Consider the following 23,122-nt stretch of genomic DNA (forward strand, 5'->3'; position numbering starts at 1 on the left):
CTGCCTCACCATCTCCACTGCTTTCTCAAGTGTCAGGTCTGCCGTCAGCTGCAGCTTGTCCAAAATCCCAATAACCAGCTTGTCCCTTATGTTTTGAACCTTCACTGAGCCAAACTGGCATGTCTCGGCTAGCTCATATAGCGTGCGGATATATTCCTCTGCTGATTCACTTTGCTTCTGTGCTCAAATGTGGAAAAGAGCCCTCTCGTGTATAACGTTCACTTTCGGCACAAAGTAACTATTGAGCTTCGCTAACACTCCCCGATAACACCTCCCCGAAGACAAAAGTGTTGAAGACTTGCTCGACCTCTTTGCCCAACGCATAAAGCAGCGTGCTAACCTGCACGTCGCCGCTCTCCCCGTTTAGCTTAGTAGCCATACGACACCGTTGAAATCGTTGCCTCCATTCCGGCCACTGCTCCAGCCGCGTAAAGTCCATCGGTTCGGGTGGGTTGAACTTCGCCATGACTCACTTCTGACACCATGTACAAGTTCCTCCTTGTTAAAAGAATGCTCCGTAACACGTTCGTACAACTCTCCTTTATTTCGTCTCCTGACATGTGTACAGTATAGGCCGTAGTATATGGCATTACAAGACTAGCACCTTTTCCTGACTGCCTTAAGCAACGTATCACATGCCCCCTTGTGGGGCCTCATCACTATGAGTGTAACCTAGGGTGACCAGATTTCCTGGAGCTAAAACCGGGACACTTTGAGCGTGACCGTAGTGTGTTTGTGCACGCACACGCTTTTTAACGTGAACATGTGCCAGCCCTGTTCAGAAACAGACACAGACAGTAACTTCATTATTTTGATCCTAGGCTCCTCGTCTAATAGTAAGTGTTTTTTCCTTTGAAATTAACAAAATTGCAGTAACAGCCTTTTTCAGTTTAGTGTGAGATTTATGTTGAGATTTTTTCTAAAAAATATTGTGTTATTTATTCCAATAACAGCAAAGTAATTAAAATGATTTATTGAAAATTTTGAGCATTAAACACTTAATTTCCTGCATTCTGGTGAATTTCTATGCACCTATTTCTACCTTTTACTGAATCAATGTATGCTGCAAATATCTTTATTTAAAGAGAAACAGATTACAATCCAAATATAAAAACATAATGGAATATATTGCAGTAAGGCTGTCAGGCATTCTGTATTGCTTTCAACTATTTATTCTCCTTTGGATGGACTTTTCTAATTATATCTGAGTTAGCACACATGTAGCCTATAGTAATCATTTACTCTTACCTCCTGTTTTGCGTCTTTTGTTGGTTAAGTAACCTCCTTAATGTGCATATGACAATTATTCACCTCAATGATACATTCATTCATTTTAATTTATTAATAAACCCCTGGACTGTAATATTTCAGATGTTTGAGCAAGATTTACTGCTCTTGTCCAAAACTTTGTGCACATTCAAAGTATATAAACACAGTAGTATTCTCTGTGATTTGGAGGAGTCGTGATATTTTGAGAAAAATAAAGTGATAATAGGCTATTACAAGAATAAAATCACAAGCTATATTTCAGAAAATAATCTATACCTGCACCATAGTCTGCTGTGCATTACGTGATTGCTCTGCTGATACGGTAGATCTCAGACCTTCTGACAGACACAGAGCCCCGTTTGGGTCTCTGGTCTCTAAATGAGACAAAGAGTTTAGGTATGGAAGTGGCTGTACGCTTCTCTACGTCGGAGGTAGAAACCCAAAACTAAAGAATACACGGAGCACAAACGCAACACATCTGCCGCAGCATGTCCACAGCTGAGCGCATCCATGAACCTGAAGCTGCGCTGCATTTTACAGAGAGTGGACACTAAGCGACCCACAGGTCTGCTTCAGAGCTCCTTGTGTTTGAGTCTGAACCATAGACTGGAAACGTCACGTCACGGGAACTTCAAACTAAATCATTAGTATTGCGCTCCTAAACTTTGTGTTTATGACATCACTGTATTAGACTGATTTGACTATGATTCCTCCAAAAACTTCACCCCTTTCACAGCTTTCCTCACGGAGAGACGGTTGCTAGGTGATAGCAACAAATACAGCATGGTCGCAGCTCCTGGTGTAAACCGGGACATTTTAGCGTCCCGACAGGCTTTTGTCGGGACTCGGGACAAGCAATTAAAAATCGGGACTGTCCCGGTCAAATCGGGACTGTCCTGGTCAAATCGGGACGTCTGGTCACCCTAGTGTAACCTTACGCCATAAACTAGATCCAGCATGTGAACAGTTACATGACATCTATAAATACCTCTGCTTGGCGCTGGTAGTAAGTTTCTCCCTGTCAGAGCACTTTTCTTTTGCTGCCTTCTTCTCCATTTCTTCTTAATTTTCTTGTGATTTCGCCGTTTAAACACCGTGATAATAATTCCTCGAGGTCTTTCCAGGTCCGTCTCTGTGTGTTGCTCACTCGTACACTGGTACAAAATGGTGGACGGGCTCAGACACCTCCCAAATCGTGACGTGACAGCAAGCTACCATGACGTATGTCCTCATTCTCAATATTTGCAACTCTGAGAATCTTGTACATTAAATTATCCTATTTATAAAAGGCTATGTATCCAAAAGAGGGCAGATCTATTTTTGTCGATCCATTTTGAACCACTACCCAACAACTCACACAGCGTAGGAATTTAACAAGGAAAGCAAATTCAGGATTTATTGACATGTCTTTTGTTAATATGTTTCTGATGTGCTTATTCATTCTTTACTTTGCATTCATGTAGAAAAAAAAAAAAACAATGTGTCAAGATGGAGGTGTGATGTGGTGTCACATCCCTGTCAGCAGGATTCCACATCCTGTGGACTGTTGGTGTGCAAAGTAAGATAATGTACCCAGTGTGCTTTTTAAAACCATTTTTATAAGGACACAATTAAAAAAAACCTGTATTTTCACGTAGCAGAGCCACTCCTAAATGGAGCCAGCATAGAATTTGATGTTGACGCGGCAGGCATCGACATCATGAGGGAAGAAATTGCCAGGAGACTGATGATTGATTCTGGTAAGCTTCAATTAACTGTGTATCAACCTCACTGAAACATTTGCACATAATTTAACTCACTGTAAAATTGGAATATCTTTTAATAGACAACCTCAATGAACGGTGCCATTGTTGCGGGGAAATGGATACTGAGAAAAGGGACACCCTGGAGGCACTTATGGACCGTTGGGTAGGAAGCTTTGAAGTTCTTTTCATGGAAAGTGCATTCTTTATTTAAAAAAAAATCAAAAGAATATTTAAGATTGGATGCACATCATGCACTCGATGGTTTCACTGGCTGTGTGTGGAAGTCCCAATATGGATGAGGACTTTTTGTGTCCTGCATGCACATCACCAACTGAAATAACCGTTTGTGACCTGAAGCGGTGGAGTCCTTTTTGGATTAAAACACTCCCCAGGAACTAACGATCGTTTACTGGGTGAAAGTATTTAGTTTTCCCCCCCCGAAGTGAACTCCGCTCTCTGGCTTGAAAGCACTGTTTTATGTTGACACCACATTGTGCAATTTTTTTTATATTATTTTCCATTGAAAACATATATATAAGCTTATAAATAAAAAAAATAATGCCAAAATAAAAATGTTTTGGCATGGCAATCATGGTTTTGAAAGGGTGATTTAATTCTTGCATGTTTTGTTTTGTTGTGCATGATCAAAATACCCCCAACTGTATGTTGGGGTTTGGTTACTAGCCAAAGCTCATGACCATAGGTTACGGGTTGGAACATGGATCGACTGTTAAATCGAAAGCTCGTCTTCCGGCTCAGCACCCTCTTCACCATGACAACCAGAAAAACGTCAGATGCCATAAAAAGAGCATAACATCACCCAGGGTTGATTCCACTGCTGCATTTTTCTCAGAAACTCTCTCTCTCTTCTAAACGGGCAATATTTTTCACTCAATATTTCCAAGAATGCTAGAGTTTTTAAGAGTTTTAAGAATGACAAAGTCTCAAGGTTTTCTTGGAAAACTTTCATGTGACGCACACTTTACGGGCAAAAAAAAAAAAAGGAGAAAGAAAGATGAAAAGAAGCTGTGACAGTAAATAAAGTAGATATTTATTTGTTTTAAAGAATCTCAGCTCATGCAAGGATACAGCTCTTGTAAACAAAATCACTTGAAAATATGTTATAAATGTGCACAGATTTCTTCTTGATGTCAAACTGGAATGTACAATATGTGGAAGTTAGCTGTATTACAGATATAACATGAAGAGCTGTCACCCAAACGCCCCCCGGTCCCGCTTTCCCACATTGTGATTATTTCATCGTCCAGCCATATCGTGTATAAGCTGCTTGCTAAAAAGTTGTTGTTTTTTTAATGTTGTTAGGCATCAACATATTGCATGAGTGCCATGCTCATTAAGGTCAGATATACTGTACAGTATCAACTTGGTCAAAGCACTCTGGAGTCCACGGTTGTCGGAGTCCTCTTGTTACACTTTGTGACACGAGCGAAAGCATGCGCGCACACACACACACACACATCGAACACACGGAATGAAGCCGGAAGAGGATTTAAAAGCAAAGCAACACTGCTTTAAGACATTTGTGAGACAAGATATTTAAAATACAAAAACAGTAACCAGTACTTGTTTGTTTTTTTTGTGGTACAGAGGAGTAGATGTGAAACAGCTATACGACATTTTGACTTGGAAAATTAAACCTGCTGTAGATCAACAATTGGGGGCTGAAATGTTGCTGTCACCCATATAGAGACCAGAAGCTAACCTTGGTACTGTACTCGGTTTTTCAAAAAGAATCTCAACACCGAGATAAGCAGTTAATCAGCACAGCACCACACTCGGTATTCAGGGCTCAGGGCTACGAGTTAGAGCCGACAGAGGAACACACGTGGCACTGTTCATTAGTTCTACTCATACCTGCAGCCCTGAACCTTGCTAGCAGTGGGAAGAATCCACTTACCCTGGTATTAAAGGGCAGCAGTAGTTCTGCTGAACACACTTTTTTTTTTTTTTAACTGTGTGGTGTACACTAAGTCTTAAAACTCTAACATGTAGGATTTGCCACACTAAAGCCTCAAACAAGACTATGAGTCAGCCATGCTAGCAGCTCTGGGAGGGTCTACTCGGCTTTGAGCTAAATGCTAACAAGCTCCAAAGACACGTTTTGAAAAACGGCAGGACCAATTTTTTGTTTGTTTGCAGTCTTCCACCGTAAAATATCCGACTCAGCATATCTTGATCATAATTTGAAAATAACAATCCTTATGAAATTGTTTTGTTTATGCCACGTCTTTATATGAAAACAAAAACAACAACATTGGCCGACATTTTGCTAGCAGATATTTTTTTTCTAAACTTTCATATATTAATATTGGCCTTTAAAAAATCCAGTATTGGTCAGGCAATAATGTTAGCATGCGGATATTAACAAGTATAAGGTTAAGCATGTTGACCAACTTAGTTTAGCGTGTTAGCATGCTAAAATTGGTTCACCAGTAAGTGCAGCAGAGGCTGATAGGAATGCCATTAGTTTTGCAGGTATTTGGTAAAAACACATTCTCACTCCCATCGCGTAAAATACCGACGTTTGGCCAGGTGCCTTAGGCGATGTTATTGACGCTCAAAGTCTCCTTTAGCGTCATATCTAAAACGCTCGGGGTCGGCGCTGTTGTCGTCACTTTTGCCACTCTGGGTCGGGACGTACGTTTAACTGAAATTGACATGCGGCACAAGAACGGGACAGTAAGGTTTAGGAGAAATATCGTGGGTGGGCTTATAAAAAAAATGAACGTTTCAGGGACACGAACCCCGGTCTCCTGTGTGAAAGTCCCGTGTTGTATTTTGCCACCACCCTCCTCCCTACGCGGCATTTCGGTCTTTCATACTACTCGCTTTCCGTTGTCGCTCTTAATACTATGTCATCTTAAAGCGCCGCAGAGCTGCTGCTCTGCCCGGTGCGTTCTACACACACGCCGAAGGGTGCTTTTTGCGTCGTATCTGACGGCGAGAGTCACTGCCCAAAGCGTCCGGATTTTACCAGTTGGGAGTGAGAACGGCTTGGTAAAGTATCGGACAGATAAGAGACTTGTTTGTGCTGATCCTCTCGCCATGCTGCAGTGACGTACACCGGGACTCCACCCAGCGTGAGAGTGTGGTCAGACTTTTCCAGCCTGGCGTTAAGTTACTCTAACATGTCATCCTGATGTTGGCATTGGATGACAAGTTAGAGAGTCACTAAAGTAATAAGATGCATCATCTGATAATACCTTTTGGGCCAATGCATCGGTTAGATATTGGGATATTTCACAGGATAAGTGAGAACTCTTGGTGGTGACACACACACACACACACACACACACACACACACACACACACACACACACACACACACACACACACACACACACACACACACACACACATACATCAGGGGACCACCAACATCCTGAGGATTCATTCCCTGGACCATTAATGTCTGTACCAAATATCTTTGCAACCCATATAATAGCTATCCACCTATTCCATTGTGGACCAAAATGAAGGCCTGACCAATCAACTGAGAGACAGATAGCGATTGCTATCTCCAAAGTTATTGCGCTAGGTGGCTAAAAAGACACGGGCTGACACAGATTGCACCAAGTTTCACTGGGATTGTCTTGACAAAAACTTCCACCGAGAGAATCGTTTCAAGGAATATATAAATCACATAAAAATTCTACACATAGGGGCCTTAAACTCTTAGCTCCTCGAAGAGAGACAGGATCAGGAGAATGTGAGTTTATTTTATTATTATTGCTGCTCTCTGCTTCCAGTTAGCTATACTTGCGTACTTGGAATGTTGGGAAGAGATGGAGACGAGAAGAGCTCATGCATGCTCATGCATAACACATCACAGAGCAGCACGACAAGGCTCCTCTCAGAGCTAACGATTCACCTTGAATCAAAGAGGGATGGGATGAAAGGGAGTCCGAGGTAGAACGGGCCGTGACAGAGATTACAGGGATGATGGCCAGATGAAAAAACAGGTCGCAGAGATGATCAAAGCGAGGCTGCTGTTTTTTTGTTGATAAATATGCATTGGTTATCAACCTTTTATAATGGAAGAGTGGATTTTCTTTGTTTTTTTTTTGCATGTGGACTCTGCATTACCTGCAGACTATAAACCCCTCCCCCCGGGATTCCACCAGGCGCGGATGTGCCGCGTTCCGGGCTGCGCCGTGGTTCTGTTCCGTCCTCCGCCAATGCCTCGTACCACACCGGGAGGGGGCGCGGAAGCAGAGCGGTTTTGCCTCCCCGACTCGCAGATTTTGTCGCTTTGGCCTTTTTCCCTACATATCTGCGGTTCAACCAATGAAAGTAAGTATTCCACATAGTTAAAATGGTTTCTTTCATTTAGGCTGTGTTTTAGTTGTTGGAACAGTGCAGTGATGTGATATATAAGCGGGAGTCTTCACACGGAGTTTATTTTTGAAAACTTGACTGGATGCTCTATCTTTCCACTACCTGCCCGGGCCTGTTGGAACGTCTCCCGGCGTGTGGGTTTAGCGGAGCGGAGAGCCGCTGAGTCGCGGCCGGTGGAATCGCAAGCTTTCTCATTTAATAGTTGCGCCCGGTGGAATCTCGGTGTTACTCTGGCTAAAGTTCTAAAAACATTCACAGCGAGTGAAACATTTTGACAAAAATAGAAGAGACCAGCATAGGAGAGGCCCTCTCTATATAATAGGCATGTCAGTAGACTTAAAAAATATAGATATACAATATCATGCTGCAAAATTTCCAGACACCATCGTGGTATATATATGTAAGCTCCCAATACAAACACTTAATATCATTTTGTTTTTAAACAGGCACAGTAGTGATACCCTGGATAGGAATGCTAGAAACCACATAAAAGACAGATGGAAGAAGAGCTCTCTCTGAAGTGTAGGAAAGAAAAATCCTTTGCTTATGAGGATCAAAAAAAGATGTTAACTGAAATCAAACATTTTCTTATTTTTTTTTTTTTTTAAAATCAACTATTTGTGCATCATAAAAAAATATGAGAAGAAGAAAAAAAAAAAAGAGTTAGGAGAGGAAAACAAGCGTCCCCTGCTTTATACAAAGTCAGTAGTACTGAGAGCGGACCTCCTCCCTGAGGGGTTCAAGGAACTCTGGAGTGACAGGGAGAAAGTGGGAGTGGCAGAGATCAAAGTCCAGCGCAGTAGTTTGAAGTAAGGCCTCCGTTTTTTTTTTTTTTTTTTTTTTTTTTTTGTGTTGGCAAAAGAAAAAAATAAACGAAAAAAAGAGAAACATATACATTTGTAACGTAATTACATCTAGCTTGAATTTTCTTTATATGTGCAAAATGTAAATCTTACAAATATTGGGAGAGTCCCCCGTAGATCACTGAAAAAGGATTGTGCTCGAGGTGGTTTGCCCCCCCCTCCGTCCATTCAGCGATCCGTCCGTCACCGCCGGTTGGTCGACAGCCCAGCAGCCGACTGCGGACTTCACGTCGAGTGGATGGTCCGCTTCAGTTTTTCTATCTCCATCTGCGAGGACACAGTTACAAAACACACAGTGTGGAGATTATAAGACTGAAAAAGTAGACCGACTGTCCGTACCCAATCCGTTCCACCTGCACAATCCGTTCTGCGCATGCGCTGTGGTACGAGGATTTACGACACTACCCGATCTGTTCCCACACTAGCCTCCACTGGGAAGCTAACGTTAGTTTAGCTAATAGCTAATTCGGGCGGACCGCTAGGTGATTATATCGGTCTGCCGTTATCCTCCACTGGGAAGCTTAAGTTACTTTAGCTAACAGTTAATTTGGCTAACCGCTAGCTGATTGTAGCGGTCTGCCGTCAGCCTCCACAGTTAAGCTAACGTTAGTTTAGCTAACAGCTAATTTGGCTAACCGCTAGCTGAGATAGCATGTAAACTTTAAAAGACCCTCAAAATAAAACTTGAAAACAAACGTTAACATATATAACAGCTGTTACGTCAGTTCTACTTTACTGGTGCTCATTTAAAATACAATCACTCAATACTTGTCTTTATTGTTATTACTGTAAAGTCTTAATTTTGCTGTAGCCTGCTTTTCCCATTATGTTTGACTTAACGTTATTTTAGACTGAATCTAGCTGTCCGTTCTGCCTGCACGATCCGTTCTGCGCATGAATTATTTGTCGGTTAGCCGAATTAGCGGTTAGCTAAACTAACGTTAGCTTGGGTGGAGGCTAGCGTGGAACAGATCGGGCAGGTTGTAAAACATTATTATCATCTGCGCATGCGTGAACATCTTGCGCATGCGCAGAACGGATTGTGCAGGTGGAACGGATTGGGTACTGACACCGACCCTGGTGGAATTACAGCTGGGTACCAACTTCAATACTTTTTAGGCACCGACTGAACTGCCTCTGAAGTATTGAGTATCGAAAAATGCCTCGTCACTCAATACCCAGTTTCAATACCTTAGGAGTAAATCTCATCGGCGTCAGTGAGCCAATAGGAACGCAGGATGCTTCTACCAAGATCTACCAAGTTTGTGATCGGCTGTCTTACATTACACGTCACAAGAGACACGCAGGAAAAACTCTACGTTACGTACAGACGGCTCATGTAGTAGGAGCTGCAAAATTAATGAAAAGATTTGTGCAGTAATGTGTAATATTGTCATTTCTTTTTTTTTTTTATAAATTGGTATAGATCAAGTATTGTTAAGGAACCGGTATCATAGTCACGTTATTGGTATCAGTACCGGTTCTGAAAATGTTTAAATGACAACCCAGCCCTTAAGGTGGAATAAGGGCTTAAATTCCTTATCTGCCAGAGTAAGATGAGCCCAAAATTAAGCCAACATCTCAGATCTTTTGATTTTTGCAGTAACTTTCTGCACGTTTACCTCTCCCCTTCCTGCCAATCAGGATCATTGGAACTGGGCTGTGGGCAATAGCTGTACTGTTTTAGTTATGCTGCTCTCTCGTATAAGCATTTTCTTTTGAATTTTATTTATTCATGGAATTTTTGTGTTGTGTATGAAAAGGAGGAAATGCAGTAAAGCTGCTGAATACTCAAATTTCCCCGGAGTGATGAATAAAGTATCTATCTATCTATCTCTGCTGGGAATCACGATGGTGAAGGTCTCCCGCTGTGGAAGGGAATTCTTTGTGGCGTGGATTAGGAGAACTAGGATGTTAATAAAGTCACGTGCTGAAGGAGAACGTGAGCGGAGCAGCAATTGACCCTTTATATTAAAAAAAAAGAAAAGAAACTTGACTAATGCAGACCTGCCAACCTTGAAGAAATATTATGAGTACAGCCTGGCTTGCTGAGGCACTGTGACTGAATTGAATTAAACGCGCAAAGCATTTGGCTAGGAAGGGCAGGTGGGTGGAGGGTTAAAATGCAGCGCTCTGATTGGCCGAAAGCTTAACATCATAGATGTAGAGTGCATAGAAACTGAAACCGGAGAAATGCGAGATGCAACAAAATGCGTACCTAGAGAGCAGCGAATCGTACAAGCGTACTTAAGGGTCAAAATGCGTGCCGAGTACGCAAAATGCGTACATGTTGGCAGGTCTGCTAATGTTGCCAGACCACCATCATAAAATCGGCTCAAACCACACCCACACTTTCTGAAGCAGATCAGTTGAGGTTTTCAGTGTTAAACTGTAAATAAATAATACCTAAGTGTTTTTTTTTTTATTTCAAACTTTGAATTTGGTTGTTGCTCTTTAAGTCATGACTACTAAACTTCACTCTCGAAGACTTTCAAAGAATTTCAATGCATACGGAAGAAAAACCATGAACTAGAGCAGCTTGGTCCACAACTTATTATCACCTAATTTGAACATTAAACGGCATGAATACATCTGGAGTCTAGTTACTAGCTCGTCTTGCCGGGAGTCGATGAGAAGATCATTACGACTCATGTCTTTACGGTAAACTTGGGCAAGCAGTTAGCTTAGCTTAGCATGAAGGCTGGAAACAAGGAGAATGGTTAGCCTGGCTCTGTCTAAAGGTAAAAGAAAATCAAGATTAAAGCTAACCAACATTTCTTGTAGCTTCATAGTCAACGGACAAAATGTCTAACTATTCTTTTTCCTCCACAGATTATGGACAGAAGAAGAAAGGCTCTCTCTCCCGTTTATCACATCAAGACAAAGTTCGGGCATGTCTAAACCAAGATAAAGTGTAGTTAACTTGCACTGTGTTCAAGGATCCAAATCTCACACTATACTGACTGATGCTAGATATTGACACGAAAGACAGTTATATGCAGAGTTAATGTACACGTCAAGCCAACGGAAGAAGATTGTCTATGGAAGGTAAAGAGAGAACTCAATAAATCAATTAATTCAAATCAAATCATCTTCTTCCTGGAACTCTTATTAGGGGCCAAGCAGCGAAGCACGAAAACTCACCACACTTTGCACGCAAGTCCAGTCCTGTGCCATACTTAATCAGTCCGATTTGTAGGCTAATAGTCCTGATGGTGGCACTAGCAGCCATCTAAAATCCTAAACTTAAAAGAATTCATAACAGCTCAACCATACATTCTACAACATCTCAGCTTATGTTAATAGTTTTTCCTCTCATACTGATGTTGATGCTCAGTTCTTGAGATGACTTCAGACTGTCCTCCACAAATTTACCATACAGATAATTGATATTTCGAAAATTGAGCCCACAGTGCATTAAAACGTTTACTGCATACAGTAGTGTAAACAAATACTGCAATTTATTACAAACCAAATCTTTGCTTATGGAAAAACATTCACAACATTTTGAGGTCACTATACATTTAGTGTGCAAAATTTCTGAATTTTATCTCAAAAAGGGAATAAAATAAAAGTTGAATTGTGTCCTCATCGACGCCATGGCAGTCAATGCAAAACATCTTTAAACATCAGTTTGTCAGTTATTGTGAAAATGAATCACAGGCATATCTATGTTGTCTTAACGAAGTACACAAATTCTCAGAATTTTGTAATGATAAATGATTTTTGGACATTTTTAAATCCTGCATTTTTTTGCAGTCCTGTATATTTTCTATACAATGTTGTGAAGTGGAAGTGATCAACTGGCCAATTAGCTCACTGAGATCAGCACTTGCCTTCAGAACCAAAGGTTGGGAGTTCAATCCTCCCTTGATTCAAGTTGGCCATCTTTTAAACTTAGTCAGCCATTGTGCTGTGTACACCTTCCGTGCATGTTCTAGATGTTTACCAGCATCAACACACCTGTCTGAAATGATCAGCTCATTAGTTTGTGTCCTAGCTCAACATGCCACTGTGAACTCTGGCACTATTGCAGATTGGGCACACATGTTTCCTAGAGGAGCGGTAGCTCAACAAGGTTGATACTGGTTTTCAGATTGAGAGGTTAGGAGTTCAAATCCCCAACGCACCACTCACCAGCCACTTAAACAGTAGCCCTGTTTTATGGGCATACTCAACGGGTGAGCAGGAATGTCTCGGTTTGGCATTTCTGCGGTTACGTTGTTTATTTGCCTTTTTCCCCTCTTCTCCATCCACCGCCTTTTTCTTTCCCTGCTCAACATACTCGGCCCGAACATCTCTGCAGCGCAGCTATAATTGCTACTTGTACTACGACCACTGATACTACAGAAATATCGAAATTTTAGCCAAGATCAAAGCTCCAAAAGTCCAAAATAATAACTCGGATGGCAATCTCTAAAAATAAGCATGCATTATCCTTTGCTTTCCCTGGTTTGCATATATTTTTACAGATCTGTGGAAGTGGAAGTTGACCATAGGGGGGGGTCAAATAAATCTTTAACCCTTGTGTTGTCCTTCGGGTCACCGGGACCCAAAGGACAACACAAGGGTTATGTACTTCCGTTTATTTTGTTGAGAATTGCTCTCTAAACCCTGTCTCTCGTAAAGTAAGTGAGAAAGTTTGTTTCTAGAGCACATTTAAACACAGTTTAAGCTGGCCAAAATGTTGTACAAACAAGCACTAAGGTGCTGTATTAACCCTTGTTTTGTCCTTTGGGTCACAAGGACCCGAAGGACCACACAAGGGTTAATTATGTTTCTGTGGGTGTGTGGACCATGAACGCCTGAGGCTCCCAGCAGGGATTCACTCTTCCCATTTATATTAGTGCCATGCTGAGAGGGGCTGGGCCGTGTACGCCTCGGTTCCATCAGAAGAATGTAATTGTCAGACCCCTGATGCTGGGGGACGGCAGAGGTCAAGGAAGCTTAATGTGCTCACTGCAGCAAGGGAGATTCTCGAGGGACCACTCAGGTGAGCATGATGGCAGCCATGTAACTAACAGAAGTAGCTGACCTGGCTTAAAGAAAAACAATGGCTGGAGGTTTATCTCTATTTTCTTGTAATACAATGTAACAAAAGCTGTAAACATTTAAAATGGTTATATTACTGAAAATAATACAGTTTTACTACAACAAAACTGTCTTCAGGTATGTCGTTTCATTGTCCAGCCAGGTAGAAGTACTGGACAGGTAGATCCGAATTCCAATTTATTTTTCAATCAAGACATGCAATTACTGTTTCATAACACGCGCACGCGTGCCAAAGACAGAACAAACAGTGGACGCAGCATCAGTGAAGTCGTCACCCATTGGTTTGTGGACTGCTAGGGAGGATTAAGCGCCCAAGCCATTGTTGTTCATGGTTGCAATTGTGATGCCTAAGCTAAAGAGGGAAAGTTGCAGAAAGCGAGTCATCCAGTGGAGATCCAGTACCGGCGAGTAAACACTGACATCCGGGTACTGAACCCTGATTTTTAGGCGACCAAAATGTTCCAATTCACTAAGATCAAGTTGAAAACACACAGTGAGAGGGACAAAGTTTAAGATGAAACCCCAAAACACCCAAAAACAAGTTCTCGGCTTTTTTAATGTTCGCGGGGATAGGGTTAGCATTACTAAACCTCTCTCCTCATAGGTCGGCATGTAGCCACGCCCTAAGGCATCCCTTGATTTAACGACAAATTTAAAATAAATGGGATTCTAATTTACAAAATGAACATCATGCTGTATGGACAAAGACTTGAATATAGCGATTGAGATCATAAACTCAATATGAAAATGTTAACTGAAGTAATAAATCAAGTGAGAACGAGGGTCATTTCATTTTTATTTTATAAAAACCGACTTTTTGCAACCAGTGGAGTTGCCCCCTGCTAGAAATTTGATATAATTGCATTGTGTTGAATGTGTGCTTGCTCTGGTCAATCAATATTTGGTCAAACAAATGAGCGTAATGAATGTAGACAGCCCAAAATGCTTTGCTGTGTGGATCAATGTTACCTGCAGAGCAACACGCTTCAGCCTTTCCTCATCCAGCTCTGCTCGTAGCTCCGATATCTCTTTCCTGGAAACACGCACACACACACACACACACACACACACACACACACACACACACACACACATTAGCACATGTTTAGTTCTGCGGCATATATAAAAGGTTCATGCTTTTGATCTAACTACCATGAGTTCTTTGGAGATTACAAAATAGGTTTAAGTCTCAACATACATTAAGTTCCACTAACAAAACCCAATGTCAGCTCAAGTCTAAGCATCATCATGAAGCACTGCATCACTGACTTTATGGTTAATGACCCACATTACATATGTGTTTCAAATGAGCCAAATAGCGGGTTTTCATTCTTTAAAAACAGCCAGAAGTGCAATATGTAAAGTGACAGTCCGACCTGTGTGCACATAACAATATCGTATATAATGAATAGTATTAAGTAATCAACTTCACATATAGGGAAATGATAGTTGGAATATTGCTGTAGGCAAAGTAAATGATGGACAGAATTTTAAACTATTAGTAATTCAGAGTGACTGGAGTGTTGTATAAAATGTACAGTATGTTTACTTAAAAAGATACATTATAGATGGAAGTGGATCAGAACATTCCTACAAGCATGGATCCTTGCGTGACACAATTTTCCATTTATGCTTCTCAAGCTATCATATCCAGACCGTGTTCTTATCTCATTGAGGTTTATTACATTTGCTGGGTCTTGAGCAGCTCTACAGACAGCAGCAGATCCTTCATCTGGCTCTTCAGCTCGTCAAGCTCCGAGTTAGGCTCTTCGGGCTCCAGCCGGGCCCTGCTGCCCTGCGACACGCTGTCTGAGCTTGGGGCTGCTGCAGGGATCGGCTTGGCCTCGGTGCTGGCCATGGCGGGCCTGTGGAGTGACGGTGACTGGGATAATGTGTTTGTGGAAGGCTGTGAAGAAAAGAAATTTTATAAAATTGGGAGAAAGAAAGGAATCTATTCAAATTCGATTCACAAGTTCCTGACTCAACTTGTTCTCCAATTGATTCAATTAGGGATATTTCAGTTACAATACCAATTTTAATTGAGAATTGTCCCCAAAGCAGTTACATTCAGTGTTTAATATGTGTGCAACTGTACTAAAAAAAAATTGATTGTTAACGTCCCCTTGCGTGGTGCAGAGACGGTATATACCTAGAGCAATTCAACCGTTCAATGCCCTGGGTATCTAGTTTGTCAAGTTTCATGAGGCTGTGATTGTTCTAGATGTCACAACAGGCCTTTTTCTACAGTGACACAAGTTTTCCAAAAATTGTCGCACTACAATGAAATGGCAACATCGCACATGAAAAAAATAGGCTCAATTAACAAGAGTCTCAGCTTTTAACGCTTACCCAATTTATGCAATTCAAAGACTTTCATTTTAGAACAGGCGGAAATAAGAAATCTATACAGCGTGCAAAAAGATGCATGGTTGTAGCCAAACACTACATGAGATTAGCACTTACGTAAAGGGGAGACTCGTGGGTACCCATAGAACCCATCTAAATTAGGATATCTTGAGTTAAGAGGTCAAGGTCCACTTAAAAAATGGCCATGCCAGTTTTCTTTTTCTCGCCAGAAAAGATGCATGGTTGTAGCCAAACACTAAATGGGATTAGCACGTATGTAAAGGTGAGACTCGTGGGTACCCATAAAATCCATCTAAATAGAGGTCAAGGGCCACTTCAAAAATGGCCATGCCAGTTTTTTTTTCTCGCCAGAAGAATGACTCTTTTTGGTCTCTTTTGGTCAGCCAATATGGCGGTTATATTTCTAGAATTCTGGCCATATATTTAAAATAGCCATATAATGGCCTACATTCAAACAATAAAATGCAAAACACACAAATGCTATGATCAAAGTTCCAACTTCCATCAAATGTATTTCAGTTTTTCCTCAGTCGCTTTGGTACATTTCTAAGACCACAAATGACACTCTCAAAACTGCTTGTTCAACCTTCACATGATCTAGTCACTTGTGTACCAGATAAAAGAAATTCATCATTGTTTTGTTCAAATTGCAATTGCTTTTGTACTTGCATGCAATTAATCATGTAACATTTTCTGCTGTTACTGGAAGTCTGTTGAATGTCTTACCCCCCAAAACATCTAGGCACAAGTTTGTGGAAAATGTCTTTGAATGCAAATTGGTGGAACTCATCGTCATAATCGGTCCAACCTTTTCGGTGTCATTTTTTTCTTTGTGCTAGAAAGTAGTTTTATGTTTTTCTTTCTGAATCGCAATGACACTGTAATTTGTTGAAAAACTGAAAATAAAAGCATAAATGTGAATCCTGTTCAATCTCTTACAGTCCTAATCTCACATGAAGAAATGTGTGACTTTGTACTGTTGAAATGTATGAATTCCATACAGCAAAAGTGCAGCCTTGTGCATTTTCACCGTCCTCGAAAATGTAGCCCTAGTGTACATCAGAAAATACAATGTTATATTGACAACACCACTAAGCGTTTTGACAAAACTAAGCATCTTCTTTGTGAACAATGACACAAGGACTTGACATTCTGACAGCACGGACATGTTCATTGACATAAAGATTTACTTTTGAGGAATGGACTAGATATTTTGAGCAAGTTACAGGCTTTTGCAGGTCACCCATTGTGTGGTGCCGTTTGTAATAATTGTTTTGTGAAATCGACTTACTGGTTTGCAAATGTCAAGAATGATTCGAGAAATGTACCAAAGCGACTCAGAAAAACTAATAAAAAAAAGTCAGCAGAATGAAACCCTTACAAACTTTGCAAACTGAGCATATAGGCTACTGTACAACAATACAATACAACAGACAGTGTTGCTATTAGGGTTGGGCAATATGTCAACATTTTCCAACTGGCACTTTCAGCCCAGCAACCAGCAATTGACGATATATTCTGCATTTTATCCATTCATACCTTCAAACTCTTAAGGGGTGAAAAAGGTGACAAACACCCGAACCCTCTAGGGAGGGTCTGGGGGCATGCTCCCCCGGGACAAGATTTCTTTGAAATATCAACTTTTAAAATGTAACACTCTGGTGTACTCTGAGAAGACAATTAAGGAGGAGGACAATATTTACTCAAGGCAAAAACATTTCTTATTCAGTAGTTATTCCAGTGTTTCCCCTGTTAAGTCAGTTTTCTTTTTTTATGATTTTATCAGGAATTTTTTTTAACAGAATGAGCTGCAAACATGACTGAATTTTTCCCATTGTTTGCTATAAATTGTGCAAAACAACAGATGCATACCCTTATCAAAAGTGCCACTGAAGTATTAATGTATCTTAAATAACAATTAGGGCTTGCTTTTTAACTAAAACAAAACACTGTCAATAATAGAGGGAAGAAGATACTCATTTTAGTTTCTTTACTTATGTATTTCAGTTTTTCCTCTAAGTTGTCATCCGTCTGTATTAACAGTATTTCATTGTAACTGTCCATATCATTATCCTAACAAAAAGCTGTCCTGGTAGGAGATCCCACGGTGAACCAGAGAAGGGCACACAGAGTCCACGTGGTGTAATTTCACCACAAGTCTGAGATGCATGATTAAGAGTGCTCCAAGCTAGGTTTCAGTCTGACTGCTCGGTCTGTCTCTCTCTATGTGTGTGTGTGTGTGTGTGTGTGTGTGTGTGTGTGTGTGTGTGTGTGTGTGTGTGTGTGTGTGTGTGTGTGTGTGTGTGTGTGTGTGTGTGTGTGTTTGTGTGTGTTTGTGTGTGTTTACAACAGGGTGGTCTGACGAGCTGTACCCCCTGCTGAACAGCCAGAGGTCTAATTATCCTTGGTTGACAGTGACTAATCGAGACTAGATAGCATCTAAGGCAAGTAATGAAATGCTGAACAGGAAGACTTAGCAGATGGTGGTCGTCCTGTTTCTGTCTGTCTGTCTGTCTGTCTGTCTGTCTGTCTCCTTCTCTCCACGTTTACTTCCGTCACAAACACACACTGCAGAGAGCTCTTTCACTGTCTGAAAGGTTCCAATTAACTGGCTTGTCGGTCTTTATCATTGATATATTTTCTCTGTACGAGGCTCAAACTCCACAGTGCTCTAGGCCTACAACAAACATGTACTTTAATAATAGATTATTGTGACAACTATGTGTCCATTAGTGGTTAGGTCCTATAGAACGTCGGAAAATACTGTAGTGAGAAAAGCCATTGCATCTGTCCATTATTCTTCTAACACCTATTCCAAGCAAAGCTGTCCTGGTGGCAGATCCCACTGTGAACCTTCACACTCATTTCTTCTTTCTAATATGGCGAAGCTCGGAGTACAGTAGTTTTTTTGTCTTCACTTTATTTTGCTCTCTTGTGTTCTCTTTTGTTTGAATGCTGCCTTGCATCCTTTCTGGTCCCTGCTGAGTTGTTAGATCAATACAGGTATGTCTTTATCATTTCTGTAATGCTGTTAAGAAAAAAAAATTTTGTTACGTGACTTTACCATTCTACCCGGTTGGGCCAGTTTTCAGGTTCAATGGCTGCAACCTATAGATTTTATGTCATTTTGATGCTTGCATCCCAAGTTTAATGCATTTCTAACAAAAAGGTTAATGGTGAGGATTTAAATCCACTGCTGTAGAGTAGTAAGGATTACGTGGCTAGTTATGCAATAGGAATCTAGCCATTTTGTTTTTATTTTATTATTTGTAATTCATTAATTACAGTTGTAAGATTATTTGCTTATACCTTTTTATTCTGGTTTATTTATTTATTTATCTCCATTTTTATCATCTCTGACACAATGTTAATACTTTCATTAATTATTATGGTTTATCGACTTACATAACCTGTTAGCCGAGGTTGTACTGATTTTAGGGATACGAAGCATTTGAAGATACTCCAAGAAATGACATCCCAATAAGCAAACATACCAATGTAGGCACTCTGGGACCATTTCTATTGCAGAGTTCCAAGGGTTTGTGATGTTGAAAATAAGTGGTCAGTGTTTGAGCCAGGGTTTTCTGGGAGGGGATCAAATAGGCCCACAGGGTTACTGCTCTAACCCTGTGGTTTTCCAAGCGGGGTCCGGGGACCCTCGAGGGTCCGTGAGGTGTTTTTTTTCCAGGGGTGAAAAGGGGAATCATTTATTTCTACTCTAATTCCATTCATAAGTTACACAATGATGGTGAATGAATGTATATTTTTTTCACCTACTGTAATAAAAAGAGGGGGAACCCTGGGACAAAATCTTATCAAATAGGGGTCTGGGGTCTAGTTTGTGTCGGTGCCGTGAAAAGGTTTGGGAACCACTGCTCTAACCATACGACATGGGCAAAGTGGGCACGTGCTCAGGGCCCTGACGTTCCAGGGGGGCCCCTAACAATCGGATGAATTGAAATTTTACTATCATTGTGCGACGCCAACAATTCATTCACGGTGAGATCAGAACTGCTGCTTGTCAACAGCAAACCAGGCAACTGCTTGGGGCCCCCCGAGGGCAAAAAACTTTAGTCCACAACAATGGCTCAAAATGTGGCAACCGCAACCAAAAAAAAAAAAAAAAATAGAGAATATATTAAAATTATATAAGAATTGATATTAGACATATTATATGTAACATAACTGTTGAGTACACTAAACAAATGAGGGATATGAGGGACGAGTGGGTGTGGGAAGTTATAGTGAGTTTTTCATTTGGAGGATAGCATGCCATTTGCAGTGTTTGTTTCAGTTACCTTTCTGGTTTCTGTTAGTTTTGGTTTGGCAGCATCCTCTTCATCAACCTTGAAGGATTTCTCCACATTCACTTCCTTGTTGGGCTGCAAGGGAAGAGTTTCATTTATTGTTTGATTTACATTTCATTTGACTTTCTGTTTACAACTTCCTGAAAAACCTAAGTAAGTCAAGTTTATTTATATAGGCACTTATCACAGACAGCGTCACAAAAAGTGCTTCACAGGCCAACTAAATAAATACATTATAACAAATTCATAATCATAAAAAGCACAATAAATCACAGTAAATCATAGTAAAACCATAAACTACAAAGGAATACAGTCAACAATGTGGTTAAACGAACGCCTGACTAAAAACGTCTAGCTGCTTTTAAAAAAAGAAATGTCAGCAGACGTAGCCACTCTTAAAACATGAGGCAACGCGTTCCACAGTCTAGGAGCAACAGTTTCAAAAGCTCTTATCACCTTTAGTTTTCAGCTTAGTACGGGGTACAGACGGGATCATATTCTACCAACTTGCAGGGAAGTGCCTTTCCCCAATGACGCCTGACCGTTATTCTCACACACGTCATTCAGACAAGTCATGCCTCGACACAAGTGACTGCTCTGAAGGCTGAGGAGAGTAAGGCAGGTGGTGAGACCCCTGTGGGAGGAGGGCTGCTTGTGTGTGTGTGTGTGTGTGTGTGTGTGTGTGTGTGTGAGAGAATGAGAGTGAGAGTGAGAGTGAGCGTGACAGAGGGTGAGTGAGTGAAGGGGTGTGACAGGTTACAGAGAGCTGAGGGAGCTCAGAGAAATCCATTGAGTGGGACATCAATATTAAAAAAGTGAGAAAAGAAAAGTAAAACTCATCTGGAACTGGAGCATAAACAAGATGGATTTGTAATAACCTAGTTTGACAGTTTTGAATGGTAGTCTGATTAATGTTCACAACCTGTAGCTCTCATCTTGAAACAAAAATAATATCAGCAGCATACAATATGTTATGATGATTAAATGCATCTTAAAGTAATATGTGTAGCCTCATGGAAGCTGGCTGGGAAATATTAGAGATCAATATGCACAACTATTTTGTTTATTAGCTTTAAATTTGCATCGATGTCAATAAAACTTTGATCCAGAGATTCTTCTGAACTGTGATTACTATGCATCTACATCATTTGTTGAACATCAAAAAGACACAATGCACTCACATTTGTAAAGTGGTGTCTAACCCTCACCAAAATATAAAGCATAGACGCCAGCATGGCGGACAGACACCAGCCAAAATTGTCATTTTAGACGTTACAGAATTAACGGTGATAAGCTAGAGCTGAACAATTTGAGGCAAGTGATGCGTGTCATTTTAACTGGCGAAAGCAAAAGTCATCACCAGCTCACTTATAATTAAAAGTAACCTAATGTTACTGAAATGTTTTCTACATTGCTACTTGCAAATAAAAAAAGAGGAAGGAAAGGGGAAAAAAGAGTTTGTTAAAAGATTTGTTAGTGCCTGAGCTTAATGAATCTGGGGATTTTTGTCTACCGGAGCCAGATCTAAAATAGAACTGTTATCAGAACCCCCAACCCTATTTCATATACAGTACAGTATGTTGAAATCACTTGTGACATCGGAACGTGACTCTCCACCTGCAATCGCAATGTGACATCTTGTCCGTCACAATGAAAATAAATAGTCAGTAAAATGCAAATTAGAAAGACAATGTCCCATATTTTGCTTATTCTAAACATCCCAACAGTGCATGTGTGTGCTCATACCGATTGTGCTCCACCAAACTGGGCGGGCAGCCTCCTGCCAGGCATCTTTGGTCTGTTAGCAGTGGGGTGAGAGAGCTTCTCCGAGGTAGACGACAACTCATCAAAACTCATCAGATCTGTTGAGAACAGATAGGAAAGATAAGGAAGAAAAATGAACAGTGGAATATTTCAGCCGTGACTAAGGGAACATTACAGGGTGAACCGCCAATTTCATTTCATTCAATTTGAATGGAAGCTGATAAGCTTGGCACACACACACACACACACACACACACACACACACTTGAATCTGAAAGGCATCGCAAGAGAAGAAACAAGATCCAAATACTCTAGGGAAGAGTATTGACAAGGTGACAGATCTACATGGCTCACATACTTTTACAGGTCTTTCCAAAATGTTGCCCCTGACCACATTCTTATGGACATGGCCTCAACTCTCAAATGCCAGTTATTAGTTTACAGTTGTATCCAAGTTGGTGAATGAGATCTACCAGTGGTTGATATTTCAATAGTTTGGAATAGTAGCAAGTGTCCATATACAGATCGAAACAGTAGCCTACCTCAAAGATACATAAAGATTTCATAGCCTCATTTACATTTACAGTGTCAGGAGTGTTTGGAATGTTTTTAAAGTAGTCACTGTCAGATGTGTTATGATGGAACCAGTTGATATTTACAGTGCTGTGCTTGTAAATCTTGTTATCATGTCCATAGTTTATCTTCTGCTAGTCCTTTGCAACCACATCAACCAGATGGCCATGTCTGGCCACATACAGTCCTTTATAATTGTAGCATCCGTTTAGTATGCGTGCAATGGTTTCCACTGTTGACTGTGTGAGGGTGTAATATGCAGTAGGGTTCGTACTTTGATGAATCTGCCATGTTGACAGATTGCACCTGGTTGGGAAACACAACATCTTGCTTTTATCATGAGCATTAGGATGTCATCTGAGATTGAGGGGTTGGTCAGGACAGAATGAGACACAGAGTGGTTGGCAAATTGGAGTAATGCGAGTTTTCCTTGCAGTCTGAGGCCCGTCCAGTGCTGTCCGTTTTGGATCTGTCTAAGGTGAAGAGTGGAGGCTCTTGGGTGTTTAATCTGTAGCTGGTGAGATGCATTGTCTTTATTGAGGATCGCCAGGGTGGAAACCAGCGGGTCGGAGATTATGTTGTTGTTGAGAGCGACTACAGTTTATAGTTTAAATTAACAGTGGAATATTTCAGCCGTGACTGAGGGGACATTAAAGCGTGAACTGCCAATTTAATTTAATTTAATTTGAATGCAAGTTAACAGCTTGGGCACATTTTAGCTTTTTCTGTCGGCTAATGATATTAGCAAACAGAGCAGCAGAAAAGAAACTGTTTAACACACACGCACGCACACACACACAGTTATAAAGAGTGTAATCACATC

The 23,122-nt window shown here is 40.9% G+C and overlaps 1 protein-coding gene across 1 annotated transcript in view; it reads right to left on the minus strand.

Moving 5' to 3' along the window:
- Positions 1–8,366: 8,366 nt before the first annotated feature.
- Positions 8,367–23,122, minus strand: part of cd2ap (CD2-associated protein) — a 90,440-nt gene continuing 75,684 nt past the window's right edge. Inside the window, exons 15-19 of the mRNA XM_028605281.1 lie at positions 21,709–21,824; positions 19,954–20,037; positions 14,974–15,194; positions 14,258–14,321; positions 8,367–8,503 (exon numbers count right to left, since the gene is read on the minus strand). Coding sequence (XP_028461082.1) covers positions 8,462–8,503; positions 14,258–14,321; positions 14,974–15,194; positions 19,954–20,037; positions 21,709–21,824 — 527 coding nt within the window. The 3' untranslated portion in view covers positions 8,367–8,461. The remainder of the gene's footprint in view (positions 8,504–14,257; positions 14,322–14,973; positions 15,195–19,953; positions 20,038–21,708; positions 21,825–23,122) is intronic.

Source organism: Perca flavescens, chromosome 18 (assembly GCF_004354835.1).
Source record: "Perca flavescens isolate YP-PL-M2 chromosome 18, PFLA_1.0, whole genome shotgun sequence".
In the NCBI taxonomy this organism is placed as follows: Eukaryota; Metazoa; Chordata; class Actinopteri; order Perciformes; family Percidae; genus Perca; species Perca flavescens.